Below are 16682 nucleotides of genomic sequence, written 5' to 3'. Positions count from 1 at the left end.
GGCTGTTGACTTGGCACATAAATAATAAAGAATTGAATTGAATTATTTTATCTTTTACTTTATAATGTGTTTGTCTATAATGTAATTACTTTTATCTACACTGTGCTTTTTCTGTAATTGGCCTTGCGGCTGTTGACTTGACACATAAATAATAAAGAATTGAAAGAATTGAATTGAATTATTGATCACAAACAATGAAAGTGAATATAATACTGAGATTGTAATGATAGTATGAATCTATATCTCTAATCCCCACCATAATTCTAATAATTATTTTCGTAGTCTAATCCTTTCTGTTGAAACATTCCATTTATTCAGTTGATGAATTTATGTCCCTTTAATTCTGAAGTGAGTGTGTTATTGTTTTATGTTATGACAAATATCTTATCCTCACTTAATCTATAACCAATGTTGGATGTTGGGTTTCTTTTGGTATAGAATTGTTGCAAGTGGGATGATGTATTGTTGTATGATTGATGTGTATGAAATCTATAGGTAATTAAGTTTTATAGTATTGTTGACTCATGTACGATATGTATGTTATATTAATATGTAGTCATTGACTTGTTCTATATCCAGAGGTTGTATCTCCAAATATGGATTCTCAGAACAAATAGATTGATTGATTGATTGACTTCTATAACAAGCATTTCCCCAAAATATTAGTCCATAAGTTATGATAGAGTGAAAATAGGAATAATATACCATCTTCAGTGATTCTTGGGACAAGAATGACATAACTGTTCCAATCGCAAAACAAGCTGAACTTAGTTTGGGTACAACTGTATCTGTACGAGTCTTCCAAGAAAATGTATTGTCCAGTGTTAGTCCAAGGAATTTTAAATTACAAATATTAACTATTTTCTTGTTCTCATTCATTATAATTGATTAAAAACTAGTCTTAGTTATAAATGGCATAAATTGTGTCTTATCGACATTTAGTGACAATGAATTATTGGTGAACCATCTACTCGTATTTATATCTTGAAAAACGTTGTTAACGCTTCTTTTAAAGTTTGTAGGGTTAAGGGTAATAATGATTAAACTAGTGTCATCTCCAAATATATCAATTTCAGAATTATCATTTATTGTTTTTTGTAAGTCATTAATGTAAAGTAAAAAAGCAGTGGAAGAAGTATTGATCCCTGTGGGTGGGACTCCATGCTCTATCTCTCCCCAGTTTGAACAGGAATTATTGTTTAAGATCACCCATTTGTATCTATCCACTAGGTAAGATATAATTAGTTTAAGAGATGTTCCTGTTATTCCATAAAATTGTAATTTTGTTAATAAAATGTGATTAACACAAAAGCTTTCAGTAAGTCACAAAAGATGCCTCCAGCCGTCATTCTGTTATTCAGCGCATTTAATATCTCCTCAGTCAGTCCTCTCCAGATATGTTTAAGAGGATAAGGAGGCCATATCTGTTGATATAGAAGGTCTGAAACTGAACTGTTGCTCTACTTAAATGTTGTTGCTTTCAATATGTTGCAAAAATGTTTCATATATCAGTGCTAAGTCATTACATCTTGCCTCCATTAGATGTAATCATGAGCCATTTTGGTTTGCTGTCTGAAATAATGAGGTTGCTTAATCGAGCTGCAGTGTTTTGGTCTTGTAGTATTGCTCTGTTCTGGTTATGAATTGTCTTTTTGGTTATAAATGTGTCATTTTACAGAAAATTGTGTCGTAACTGTAAATGCAAGAAGGAGGAACATGATGTGAGAGATGATGAGGGTTATGAGCAATTTGAAATCCTCTTTGCCAACAGTGGCATTGGAAAGAAGAAACGTACAGGTGCATGTAAGTTGAAAGAATATTGGTATTCTTACATGTTCACATTTTTTGAGGCTGTTTTAATTACCATGTGATTTCGAAGCATTTTCTGTTGCAGTGATTACCACCTCCTAGTGATTCTATAAATTAATTTCTCCAAAAGCAGATTGTCTGTTACAACCGACCCATCAAAATTCCAAAACATTGGCTACTGTATGTGAATCCATATCTTCTTTGTATTTCTCCAAATGTTCTAAGAGTTTATAATAAGAGAAATTGAAATATTCCTCCTGTTATTCCCATATACGGTTCAATTTTAATGTGTCTTTTCTTTCTCTCTCTGTACTTTCCAAAATTTGCCAAGTCAGATTATATGTTTTTCACAGCTGTTATATTTTTATTAGCTGTTATACAATAAAAGTGCCTTATACACCACGTGTTGCAATGCTTTTGTTTACTGGTATGTTTAATCATGAATTTGTGACATCAGGGGATTGATTGAACACTATTTTCAATGTACATTTTTAAGTTAATTCAACTTTCTAAAAACATCCTTTCATTAAGTTAATTTTCAGTTGTGTTAGGTAAGTTGTGATACTTGTATTCTTCCGTCTTTTTAATTCAATGTTTTAATGTTTGTAGCAGTTTTGTATTTTTCTCAATATATTCCGATCATACCTCCAAAGTATTAATTATGGATGCATTTTATATTAATAATTGAATAATTATGCTTGGTGCTTTGTTCACTCTTGAGGGATGTTGATGAATGTGAAAACTGATGAAGCTGTACATGCCATGGTTCCTTTGCTGTAGTTCTGAACATCAAAGTGCCTGAGTCATCAGCAAGTGTTCCCAGTCCATTTGGAGGCAGTGCTCTTAGAGGTTCTAATTTTACTGGAAATAAAAGCATTGCATTTGATTGGGTTCCTCCTGATGTCCCTGAGGATGTGGTAAGTTGTGTGCAATTTAAAAGATATGACAGGCATGAAAGCAAATTTCCTTGAATGGAGTTTGCGTTTTAAGGTTTCTTCTACTTTATAGGCCCTTAAAGTGTGTTGGTAAGTACAGAGAGTTCAAATGAGAAGGAAGTATAGCCACACCATGAATGCATCGGATATTTTGGCAGCGATCACTGCATAACTTTCTAATATGCGTCATTCATGCAGTTAACAAAACAGACATGTTGTGATCAGTATAGTGATGGTTCAAGGCTCAGCTTACTTAAATTCTTTGTTTTCAGTTTTGAATTCCATTACTCTTATACGAGTACTATTGTGGTATGCAGTTGAACAGCAAGTTTCATAGTAGGCTATTGGCTGGACAACCATAGAATCATGGTTCAGTTTGTGGCAGGTGTAAGATATTTTTCTCTCCAGCATAGTGTCTATATCACTTTTGAGGACTACCCACCCTCCTATCCAGTTGATAATTGGAGCTCTTTTTCCCAGGATAAATTAGCAGTAAAGACTGGCATCTTGCTCACCCATTGTATTGTCATGTGTTAGTAACTAGACTTGGGGTTTGGATTGAATATTAAAAAGGTAAAGCTATCTCTGTAACATTCTGTGAAGGCCCATAGGGTTGTGAGATGTTGAGGCTCCCACATTTTTTTTAGACATTCGGCTCACATGGCAGTAAGGTTGTTGGCCTTACACGCTGGTTGACCTTTACCCCCCAGGAAGATTCATGGTACTCGTTTCTTTTAGAGGCTGATTTTACCCCAGGGCCATAGTGTGGCTGGAAGGATAAGATAAATTGGGAGAAAAATCCACCCCATCAGGACTCAAACCCACAATCTTGTGGCTTGTAGCATAGTGCCTTAAACAACTACGCTGCCGTATGCCCCCGGATTGAATATTTAATATTGAATTTATTGAACACTAATAACTTATAAGGCTATGTATGATGATACGTGTTTATCTGATGATCACATCATTTAGTGGCTGTTGAAGTTTAAAGATGGAGTTTGATGATGCTTTTTGGCCAGGCTGAGCACACAGTATCATCACTCCTGATGGCATTGCAGAAGCAGAATGTCTAATAAAGCATTATCGTCATGTGAGTTGACACTTGAAATTGAGTAGCTGTATCTCGACATGTGCAGGGCCTTTTTTGGCTCACTGTGAAGAGGGTGGCAGTTTTCTTGGATGAATTGTCATAGGCTATGTATCATGATTGCATTATCTTATGCCATAAACCATTAAGTAGCAAAGAATGGCATGACCCTTCGCTGCCAAAACCAAGAATATTGTGAGCAGCATTATTAACTGGAAAAGTCATAGTGGCTGCTTGGCTGCTTCGGGAATGAATATGGCATCATAGAGATGGTAATGAACTTCTCATGTTTCTTAAAGTAAGAAATACTTGTTAACCAACTAAGTAACTGTCATATCATGAAGGAAAAAGCCTGGACCATGGAGGTAATTAATCTATGGACTGTTAGTGTATGTGCAGGGTAAATGGTAAAGAAATATTATGTTTCTGGACATCCATTTTCCTGTTTTTATTTAGAACACAGCGCTTTGGAGACTGGACTCTGTCTGTGTCTTCAGGTAAAACCTATTCATTTCGGCCCAATCAGTAGAGCTACTCCCTATTTTTGGACACATGGATCAGCACAAGATAGGGTATACAAATGAAGCACAACACAAACCATCTGTGAGAACTGAGACAAAAAAATTAGAGCATTAATAAACTCCACACATATTAGGCCTAGCACCAGAGTACTATCAGAATAGAAGTTGTCACTGGAGAGAGAAATTCTCTGTATGGTACCATCATAAAAACACAAATTTTACCACTTAATCTACACTGGATGGAGTTGTAGTTTTTGTACTTCTGCGATGGTACTCTGGTGCTAGGCCTCATGCATGTGGAGTTTTTTAATTTGCTGTGCTTGGATTGTATACCCTGTCTTGTGTTGGTGCAGGTTTCCAGAGATAGGGACTAGCTCTATCTATTTGGCTCATCTGAGTAGGTTTTCCTGAAGATGTAGACAGAATTCAGTCTCTGAAACGTTGTGTTTTAAATAAAAACAGGACAATGGATAATGTCCAGGAATATATATTTGTGTTAGTACCATTGTCACAGACTTCTAGATCTTATTAAATGTTAAGGTTAACTAAGAAGCATAATAGATCACTGTGGTCAAGGTGCAAGGGCCAAGAGGGTTCACCCCCTTATAATGTTAACTAATTAAGCACTATGCCATGAATGCATATAGGAAAGTGGATGCATAGGTCCATGTATTCTTGACTTTGGCATGAAGGTGAGTGGTCACCTTCATGCCCTGGCCTCTTTACCCCAAGGAAAGGGCCCCTGGTATCCATTTTTTAGGAGGCTGAGTGGGCCCCAGAACTAGTTATAGGAACTTGCTAATTAGTGATGGTAATGTAGATGTATTTCTGTTGCATCCATAACAGTTTCTGTGTTATTCGAATTGGAGACATTTTACATAATTTTTTCCATCTGCAGGCAGCAGAGTATATGCAACAGTTGCCTCATTCGAAGCTCCCAATATCCGGGAGTGATGGTGCACTATTTCGACGCCAACAACTGGAGAAACAAGTACCTCTGCATGACTTAGATGCCTCCAAGTGCCATGGTCTGACTCCAGATGAGATACAGGGGTTAGTGTGTAACCTTTAACATACGGACTTTTAAATTGCTGGCAGCCCTCTGCTGCCGGAATATAAATGGCCCCAAGTCTTTAACATTGAAGACTTTCAGAAAAAACTACATATTTTCTGTTCTATGCAACATAGAAATACGAACTAAAAACAACCTGAATGACAATAAAATTTTCTACATGTACACAAAAGAGCAATTTTTACAAATGAAAATTAACTGTGGTTATTTTGTCATAAAATGCAAAATATAATCTTTATTATATATGTTATGAAATTCCAAAGGCCTTAAACGTAGCTTTTTCTTCAACCTTAAGACATGGAGATATTTTAAATATAATCACACTATATACAATAATATTTTGTTCAGACTCTATGCGAGTTTGAACTGTGTCATTGCACAGTTTACAATACATCACACTCTGATGCGCGTGTGCCACTTCATACTTTTTACAATAGAAAATTGTGCTCCTGCTTTTCTTATTTAGCAACCACACATGACGACGTCTTTGTTTTTGTTTGGTAGGCCAGTGTTGTGAATGTTTCACCTCCAGTCAACTCAGTTGGGCCCCAGATGAAATTTGCCTCCCCCGAGAAATATCACTGACTGTGATATTCACCTCATGCGATTGAAAATCTTCTGGGGGAAGGGGGTTTCCAGCTAAATTGAATAAATTATGTTGATTGACAAAGCGACACTCTCACATGTTAGATACTCGCAAAATAGTGATGCGAAGTAATTATAGTACAAGTCGAGAAGAGTGCCAGTCTGACACTGATACCGAAAGTCACAGTTACGAAGATGCCTTTTACTCACAAAGTAATACTGGCTCCGTGGGTGTATATCTCTTCTGAGACACAAAATAAAAATTATATATAAAGAAATATATTACAGTTTGACGCTGACTTTTTAACTGATAAAGAAATACATAGCAATCTGACACCGACTTCCTAACTTATAATTCGCTACTGAAAACCAATCCTTGAATACATCACACTTTCTTGAAAGCTCTAGAAGCACTATTCTGTGAGTGTGCAGTTGAATATTTACTCCTCAGTTCTCAAAATAAAGCTGGGCTCTATTTGGCTTACCAGGTCATAAACAGTCATATCTAAACATAAATAGTATCGAAACCAGTTCCGTGATAAACAATTCCATTGTTCAGAGCTAACAAATGAACAACTGACATGACCTTGCGTGGGTTTGTTTTGGTTTCAAACCAAGATCAAACTGTCAGCACTCCCAAAATGAACACTGTCCTGCCTTATATAGATATAACATTCGGCCACAATGGGGTGTTACTTGCTGTGGATATATATAACATTCATCCTTAAAGGTTAAGTGAATTAGCCCTTCAAAGCCTCAGATTCTTCGAAGTAATATTTAACAAGATTAGAAAGGCTGCATTACATAATGTAATACACAGAATTATCAGTGACATTCTCTGAGGTTTGTGAAGCTTACTTAAAAATGGGAACAGTTAAATCAAGTTGGTGATTCATGTACGTTGACTTTCGGCTAAATCTGTAGAAGGCTTATGGGATCCATGAAAAATTCTGTTCATGGTCATGTGCAAACTAGATTATGTTGCACATCAGTATGGCTGAAAATTGAAAATTTATTGGCAATTTTTGCTGAACAGCAAGCTGCTCTGTGCATTTTGGTTAAATTATGTTTCTGTATGTTCTATTTATATTGTACACGTACAAGGACTTATGCAGGACTTAGAGCATGCATTAAAAGTGGTAGAAATGTTTTGTGCGTTTATACATTCCAGTTAAATGTTTTGTAAATATTTATATATGGCTGNCATTGCACAAATGTGATGCAGTATGTAATTATGCTTACTCATGTTGACTACTTCTATATCCGTGGTGTTTTGAAACCATGTAAGGATCTGTGGAATGCTGAATAAATGTAAATGTAAATGTTAACTCATTGGCTATGTCTGGCTCCACTTTGGTTTGTCTGTATGCAAATAGAACATTTATGTGTCCCACAACTCTCTGTGGGATGCACACCAAAACTTGTTATACACAGAGTCTGAAGGAATAGATTATGCAAACATGGAGTATGCAGTTCTGTAATCTGGATTAACATACCAACTCTGGCATTGGTAACGGACATATTTAAAATATACTGGGTAGACCTATTACTAGGTAACAATCTCAAACAAACGTGTTTCCACAGAACAAATCAACAGGCAACAATAGAGAAACTGCTGGAAATTATATTTTGTACGGTGGTCAGTGCCGAGGATTTATAAGCGGGATGAAGTGAAGACTGAGTTCAGTTGTTGAAGTGAGGGATATGAGTCAGACAGTAAGGGCATAAACAGAAAGTGTTAAAACCTGTTACCAGGAAACAACTAGTGAAGTCTGAGAAGGCTTTAAGTGTGCTGTAGTTACAGCGTGTAACTCAATGAGACTGTTATAATTGTAGTTATGATCCATAAGTGGTCAATAAATCAGTTACCCAAAAGCCTGTCAAGAGTCACTCATGCACATGAAAACATACTTAGAAGTCATGCCGGTCACGGTAGCCGAGTGGTCTAAGGCATGCACTGTCTTCGCTTGCTTGGAAGCCGGGATCGTGGGTTCGAATCCCACTCAGGGCATGGATGTTTGTGTGCGTTTTTCTGTGTTTGTCTACAGGTAGAGGCCTTGCGATGAACTGATCACTCGCCCAAGGAGTCCTACCGTATGTGTAAGATCTAGAAAAACCGAAGTGAATGGAGTTCATGGAGGTGGGGGGGGGAAACAACTTAGAAGTCATATCATTTGAGGAAACAGTTCTCTTGGTTTATAATTTTAACATAAAGTGGATTTGGGGCTGGTGGGTTTGTAATCAGATCTGCAAAACTGATGATATTCCTTCATGGAATCTAGAATTTCACAGGGCACTCTTTGGAATCAGCCTTCTAGAAACATGTCTAAGTATTTGAGATCAGGTTGGAAATTTTTATGCAGAAGAGTTCTACTGTTTTACTGTCTTCTTTCTCACAACAAGAAAATGTGGGTTTACTACATGCACATGATTTGTTCTATTTCAGGCATCAGCAGTATTTGGAAAATTTGAAGAACAATGTTGTGGGACAAGGTCGAGTTACTAAGGTAATAATTTACTTTTATAACATATATTGCATAGTCTGTACTAGCTTTTCTTTCCATTTAACAAAAATCAACAACTGTATCAAATTTGATGAGAAGGTGCAACAGTGGAAAGCATTGTAACTAAGTATTTAACTGTTGTAAAGTGTTACTTGTGACACGAGATACTATTGGAATGAATGATCATATTATTGGAAAGTTCCCAGACTAGGTAAAAAAAGAAACCCAATTTTGGCTGCCATCACCTTCAAAATACCGTATTTACGCATGTATAGGCCGCGTGCGTGTATAGGCTGCAGCACAATTTTCAGACAAATTATAGAAAAAATAATTTTCTTGGAATATTATTTCAGGAGTAGAAATTATTCCGAAATTTGGCAACATTAATTTTTTTTTAAATGAAGTGTGATTTCGAATATTTCGAATATAAGCCGCACCCCAGTTTTCCTCTTGAATTTTTGGCAAAAAATGTGCGGCCTATACATGCGTAAATACGGTAGTCTCCTTGGGAACTTATACAGCAATCCCATTGTTTTTTCCATGCTTCAAAAGCACTGTGGAAGTTGAAGTCATTTTCGTAAAATCTGTTGTATACCACTTGTGATTCCTTTTGGATGTCAAACACTGTTTCAAAAAGTTGTCCCTTCACTTTCAGTTTCAATTTGGGAAACAGCGAAATCATAGGGCTAATAGGGAGAATGGGGAATGATGACCATGTTGCTCTTAGTCACAAACTTTGGAGTTTTCAAGGACGTGTTGTTGGGCACATTGTTGTGATGAAGGAGCCAGTTGTGGTTGTGCCAAAATTCTGGTCTTTTTTGTAGCACATTTTCTCTCAGGCATTTCAAAACATCACAGTGAAAGTCAAAGTTGACTGTAATGTTAGGAGAAACTTATATAAGGTGAACAATTCCCTTCATGTCGAAACAAACAATTTACATGGTCTTTGTTGATCTTTGGACCTGCTGCCCCTTTTTGCTTGTGATTGTCGGCTCTTCCACTGCCACGATTGTTGGTTTGTTTCTGGAACATAACTGTCAGTCCCCGTGTTTCACTGTTGGCACCAGGTATGCCAGATTGTATGCTTTCTTGGGTGTTCTTCAAATGTAAAGGCTTCCTGGTGTAGGGAACAACTTGAAGGATAATTATCTGCCTGCATCAAGTGTGCATTTCCAGTGGTCTTATGTCCAGGTTTATGGTCATGACACCAGTGCTTATGCATCTGTGCATTACTTTCAGTAATCTGAGGTTTAGCAGTTGCAGCCCTACTGTGGATGTTCGATTTTGAGGCCTATGTTGGGGAGTTTTTTCTGGAAATGGAGTCTTCAAGATGAACATTCAGCTCTGCCATCACCAGTGCTGCAGTAGTTCTGTGATTTTTCAAAACAATCCTCAATATACAGTGATCTCTTTCTGTCATTCCTGATTTTTGCCCACTGTTCCTCCTCCCTGATGTTATCTTCTCATGATTTATGTATGCCAAGATAACCTTAGAAACTGTTGTTCTTGATGCACCTAATAATGTGGCACTTTTTGTCACAGATGCTCCATCTGGATTTGCACCAATGATCTGTCCTCTTTCAAAATGAGACAAGTCTCCCATTTTCTGATTCTTTCACACAGGCTGTCACTCAACACAAGCACTAGAGAGTCTCAAGAAATTGAAGAACATTCAGTGTTGCTGACTTGAGTTCTGTAAATGTAGCCAACGCAAATTTTATTCCTCAGTTTCTTAGTGTTTCCATTATTTTGTCCACACCAGTATGTGTACTTATGTATATGCATGCAGTTTTCATTGCAACTTCACAGATGATTGGTCAGATCACCACTTTGTGTCTCTGCATTCATGTAAATTCAGAACATGTTTCAACCACATGACTCTTAGTAGGTCTGTGTGGTGATTCGCATAAATTGCTACACTGTGCCATAATAGCCCATGTGGGTGATACATCCAGAGGTTTACTATTTCAGAAACCAATTTGGTTCCTGTTAAATTAATTTAACATATATAATAATTTCAAATTATAATTTTAAATTATTTTACAATTGTTATATATGATGATTATTTTAATAAGAACCAAATTGATTTTTGTAATAATGAATTTTTGAACATACAGCCCCCCCTAGCTATTATGATAGAATATGACAATTTACTTAAATCATCATATATGCATATATATCTGATGATGACCCTGTGTGGCTAAAACATGTTGTAAATTGTAAAATTGCATGAAAGCATGGTCTATGTGGTGGTTCGGCCAGTAACCTGTTAAGGTGTGCTGAAGACTATTGCATGCACACACCTGCATTCCTGCCTCCTGCATGTGTGTGTGTTCCTGTGTGTGCACGCCCACACACACACACACACACACACACACAGAGTAGTTTACTAATGCAGCAGGATGTTGAGATACAATATTATGTGGTAAAGTGATTTTCACATGTAAATAATGAATTATAGTATAATTAATCTGAATTTTGCTCTCACAGATTCCAGGTCTGTACGTTGAACAACGAGTGCCATATCTGGAGCCAGCTCAATGCCGATCTCTCACACTGGCTCATTCGTCTGTGACAGGAGACAGTAAACCCATTAGAATAGCAACTTCACAGTCTGCTCAATGCCTCAGGTCTTTGCCTTTGCTTCCAGTACCACGGCCTTTTGCTTCTCAGAATTATACCAAAAATAGTTCAGATAGCTTTCCTCCACCTCCTCCTGAATCTCATTCATCCAGTGCAGTATACTTGGGTTTAAAGACACCCAGTGCATTTTTTCCTCTACCTCCTAATACTGGTCACACTGACGCACAGCTTGTTACTGACCAACAGGGTCATGATTTGGTTTTCTCAGCAGATAATTCCAAACAAAGTATACAGTATTCCACAGAATTTCCAGGTAAAAGTATTGCTCAAACATTGGGAGTTGTCAGCACTCCATTGTCCACTGAAGATGAGAATCAATATACAAATTTTCCTTTTCCTAATCAGATTTCTATTGGACAGCCTAACCAGACAATGACACATGCTAGAGATGGAACATTTGTGTCAGAGCAACAGGCACATGAAATTGCCTATTCCACACAGATACCTGTTGGACTTGTTAGTCAACATTCAAAGGCAGTGGACATCCCAAGGGAAGGTTCTAATGAAGTTGTGGGAAATAAATATATAACCCCATCTGGTAGCTCAGACTTAGAAGTTGATATTCCTAGGGAAAATAAACAGGCTGCAGGACATGAAGTCAGAGCTTCCAGACATCCAGCAGGTGTATCATTTTCAACGCAAATAGAAGCTGAGAGTGTACAAACCACTGAACCAATGGCAGGTCGCTTTCATAGGAGTGGTCCTTCAGCTCCGCATGGATACATTTCCACGGTTGAAAATCATAACAGTGGTGCCAATTTTGTTGAAGGATACAGTGATAAGCTAAAATTTCCTTGCCTTCAGCAGGGTGGAATTAATGGTACCAGCTTCCTGAAAGATAGGGATTTGTCTGTAGGACATTCTTCATATGATGTTGCATATTCTTCAGCAGCTCCAGGGCGTAAACCTTCTTCACATTCTTTCCCCTTAAACAGCGATGTTCGTATTGTGTCAGAAGACAGTTCTGTGTCTGAGTGTCCAAATAGTGTTCTAGGGTTTCCACAGATAGAGAATTCAGGTGTCATTCCTCAGGATGCAAAATTTATTCCCTATTTAACGAGCACTTCAGGACAGGTAGTGCATTCTGTACCTATTGCTGGGGACTCAATGCCCAAATCAGCTCTTGTGATGCAGCAGAGCCATCTGGCACAAGAACAGCCTGAGTCTGCAACTGTAGAACATGAACTTGCAGGGAAACTTGAGAAGCTAACAGGTATGAGGATTTTTTCTTCAATTTTTTAATATAATGTACTTTGGCAGTGGTTCTCTGTCTTGTTAGCTAGGAATGGTCACTACCGTAAAATGAAAGGAATAAAAAGTATTGATAATTTTGCATGTTAAATAAGACATATCTTTCTCTAAATCTATTATTGCATTAAATATAAATAGGAATAAAATAGGAACATGCCTTTTTGATGACACAATACAGTGCAACCTTAAAAGCCTTATGACAAGAATTTATGAAGTTTGTAAAAATGCTCTTTCTAAAAGAAGCTCATAATATTTGAAGATGATTGAAATACTTGATCTTCAAGTTCATCTGCCTATGTCACAGTACAGCACGAAGGTTTGAAAATTTAATATTATGACATGCTGCTTAAAAGCTAAGATATCTGAGTCGCAGAAGGTGTCCATTGTTAGGCAATGGCTTGGTTTCCTCGTTTCTGTATCGTCAGGGTGACAATGAAACAGGTTCACATGACAACGCGTACATAACAGACATTAACACACAGGTAAAGAACCAGAACTAGTGAAGTTCCTGCAGCAACAAAAACATTAGCAACCGGCAGATAGAACACATGAAACAGAAACGTTGATGAAGGTGTCTTCTAGGCTCTCCGACTGTAGAATGTAAGAGACCAAACAGAACAGACCAAAGTTCAGAACAGGTCAGAGGAGAAACGAGAAGAGCTGAGAACGGAGGCGAACAGAGCAGATCTGAGAACAGAAGAAACCAGCTCGGCTGAGAACCATAAGATGACAGATTCGTCTGGTTGCATCATCTGGAAGATGTTATTTCAGAGTGATTGTAATTGTAATTGTAATTGTAAACGACTTATTCAGTAAACAGCTTCCTCTAATCTGGAACCCATTAATTTCATGTTGTGTTACCATGATACGTGACAATATTGATGTGCAGTTCATTTTTTTTGAAGTGGATGTTACAGAAATGCGAAGCTAAGGGAGGATAATTCAACATTTTTGGCAACTTTAGCATTGTCTGAACCATGAAGTCAAAGAAATGAAACCATACTGTCTTCTGACCTCACTCTTTGTTGAGCCACCAACTTCGCAGAGATGTATGGTCAAGATTTTAGTGACTATAGATGGGGTTTGGATTGGTAATCAAATTTTTTGAACTCTTACAACTCATGACTGCAAGTAAAGATTATAGTGTCACTGTTCTACACATTTCTGACACCACTACAGGACACATTATGTCTTCTCAGTCTGGTACAGTCTTTACTAGCTGTTGCTTGGTAGTGGCTTTCAATGGTGGATGTTCATCTTTCCCTGAATTCTTGAACTATTTCCGGCTTCATCTACTAGCTTCTAACAGCAGCAGCTCACAACAATAACCCCAGCGGTTATCTAACTCTTTCACCAGCCAACCAAATCTCTCCAGCTCGTAACTTGGCCTGCTTATAACGTCTTGACATGGACCACACAGAAAATACAGTTCATCTGTTGCTGTGCAGTTGTTGCCTTTGTGTCTGTTGGGATGCCCACGTGATGCTACTCAGCCATTGGCTAGCAGTGGCTGTTGTTTGCAGAGTCATTACTTAGCAACTTCTGTTGTATAGCAGCTTAGCAATGTCTAGCAATGGGTCTAGGTTTTACAAGTCTTAAGTACCTCTGTTTTGTTGTTGTCATATTTATAATTCAGTGGCTTTCACCTTCAGTATGCAGTGCAATCACAGACATTTCCAACCTCAGTTCACTAACCAAGTGACACATTAGAGTGAAGCAAGTTACTATAGTGAAATGATTTCATGTGGACATTTCTTGTTGCATAAAATTTGAGGGAAGTTTGACTTTTGAAGCTATCAGTTCTTGTTAATGCTGTCCTGGAAACATCCCCTTGTGTAACTGTATGTCATTTTGAGAAGTTTGCCAGTTAATTTTTTTAAAGGACATTAAATATCCTTGCACATCACACTAAGCACTTCTGCCTCTAGGTTCAGTATATTCTCTTCACTTATACAGTACTCAGATCCTGGACTGTAGACTTTCATCTCCTAGATAAGGGGCAGTTAATGAAGCCTATATGGAATGCCTGTTGTAAATAGGTGGGAAGCAAAACTACAGATACAGTCACTGAAAATGTTGTAGAAAAAAGTTGTGACTAGGAATTACTCATAATGATGAATGTGCCTGAAGAATGTTCTTGTCTTATTCATGATTTTCCATATAAGTAAAGTTAGGAGACTGAGTTTGCTGATGATTTTTGTCACTGTAATGAAGTTCCATCACAGTGACAGTATTGTGATACCCAGGTTTGCCAGCATTTTGGAAAAATTAATAGATGTAGTAATCATATTTACTGCATTGGGCCATGATAGAGTGGTAAAATTCAGGTTCTGTTCTGATATACTGCCCCTGTGACCATCGAGTACTGTATTTTAAATATGGAGACTAAATCTGCTGCCAGTTAATTTGTCTTAAATACAGAAGCTTTTAGTTTCTCTGAAACATTGGCAGACCAGCTGACTACAGCATGAAGTCATCACCCAAAAATGAAAACATGAGTGAACAGAGCAATATGAAACCTCAAGACTTCGATAGACTTCCACAGTGACATCTGAATTTGTGCCATTGTGATTAATAGCGAGAGAGTGTGTGTGTGTTGTTCCTTACAAATACATTAAGAATGTAAGAGCGCTTTCACTCATATTTTTAAATTCCATTCCCATGTCTACCTTCACTGTAGTATGCATCTTGAACTGATACACATATCTTACATCAGCTTTCCCGTGTATGATAGTAGTGCAGATGCATTAAGAAGCAGCACAGTCCAGTGATGATGGCCATTGATGTAAGTGGTCCACTGATATTATAATTGTCCAGGGTGTAGGAATGATATGGATTTGCTTATCGGTGGCTAGCTTTCAGATATGCTTAAAATGGGATGATTTTTACATAAATTGGTACTAGTCCAATAGCAATCGAACCTTATCCATATAATCACTTATGATCACTGTATCCATACAGTTGCAAATTCATTGTAGTAGTAAAATATTTGGGTGGAGGTTGTGAAAAAATAGAAAGTAAAGACAGACCCTTGTGTTAATGGTAGTGGTGGTCTTTTCATTCTTCTGTAGTCCACTACATTTATATGGTTTCTGGATGAAATAAATTTGGAAGCTACTGTAATAGAGAGGTTGTGGGGTGATTTCATGTTTAACATTAAGTTCTGTTGATAAGTGACACCATAATTTATGGAAATATACAGCATCACATCCAAGAAGACCACAGTCTCAATTTTAACTGCTGCAAGAATCGCATATTGTGACTTTATGTTCCAGGGAGGAAAGTGTGCTCTTATCTCCTCAGGACTGTATCCCATGCCATTCTTTTTGTCTGCACCAAGTTTTTGGTATGATTTTTCATGTTGGGAATTCTGAAATTAGTTTTATGTTTCTGCTTTACATATTATTTATATTACTTATATATTAATGTTATGCATTTTTTTTTTTTATTATTACAACAGGGCTAGTAGATGAATCATCTGAACTTGAAGATTACCATTTGGATTGTCACAAGTGCAAAAAACCACTGTTAGCGGGTGAAGTTGGTGTACTGGCAGAACGAGCAGGTGAACAAGCAGCCTGGCATCCACAGTGTTTTGTGTGCTGTACTTGTGAGGTAAGTGTTTGTATGCAATTAGAATATATTCTCAAAACCAAAAAATAGAAATACCTAATCCTTCCAGCTGCACTAGGCCCTGGGGTTTACTCAGCCTCTAACAGAAATGAGTACCAGGAATTAATTAAATAATTTTCCTGGGGAGTAAAGCGCAGCCGGCGCGTAAGGCTCACAACCTTACCTCAATCTGAGCTGATTGTCTAGATAGTGTGGGACCCTCAACGTCTCACAACCCTATGGGCCTTCACGGCCTGGTACAGGGATAGCTTTACTTACTTTTTACCTTTTAACTTGGTTATAAAGTGGATATAGTGTACTAAAAAAATAAGTAACTGGATGCAAGGGCTTTGACGAAAATAAAATACTTGTATGAGAGAAGACAGAAGAGGGGAAACAGCCACTAATGGTGGCGGTCACATGTATTTATTTTGGAGCTTGTTTAATGATCATCTGCAGATGTTTAGTGTGGAATTAAATGTGAAGATCAGACGATGAATGGAGTAGTCGTTGCCTGTTTGACAGTATTATTCCAGCAGAATATTGAAAGTTATCTATAATTTTGAGGGACAAATCTAACATATTAAATGTCATCCAGATTGTTCAACTCAGTAGCAACACAGATGACATGTAATTTATAGTGCTGTTTATATAGTACACTGT

General features: G+C 37.4%; 1 protein-coding gene across 3 annotated transcripts in view; it reads left to right on the top strand.

Moving 5' to 3' along the window:
• Positions 1–16682, top strand: part of LOC111870096 — a 34784-nt gene that overhangs the window by 8130 nt on the left and 9972 nt on the right. For all 3 annotated transcript variants that reach the window (XM_023862100.2, XM_023862118.2, XM_023862109.2), the window contains exons 3-8: positions 1679–1803; positions 2590–2726; positions 5251–5405; positions 8456–8516; positions 11004–12369; positions 15868–16022. In XM_023862100.2, the coding sequence (XP_023717868.1) occupies positions 1679–1803; positions 2590–2726; positions 5251–5405; positions 8456–8516; positions 11004–12369; positions 15868–16022 (1999 nt within the window). The remainder of the gene's footprint in view (positions 1–1678; positions 1804–2589; positions 2727–5250; positions 5406–8455; positions 8517–11003; positions 12370–15867; positions 16023–16682) is intronic.

The sequence above is a fragment of the Cryptotermes secundus genome, unplaced genomic scaffold, assembly GCF_002891405.2.
Source record: "Cryptotermes secundus unplaced genomic scaffold, Csec_1.0 scaffold1314, whole genome shotgun sequence".
In the NCBI taxonomy this organism is placed as follows: Eukaryota; Metazoa; Arthropoda; class Insecta; order Blattodea; family Kalotermitidae; genus Cryptotermes; species Cryptotermes secundus.
The sequence above is the reverse complement of the archived record's forward strand: the minus strand, read 5'-3'. Positions and strand labels throughout refer to the sequence as shown.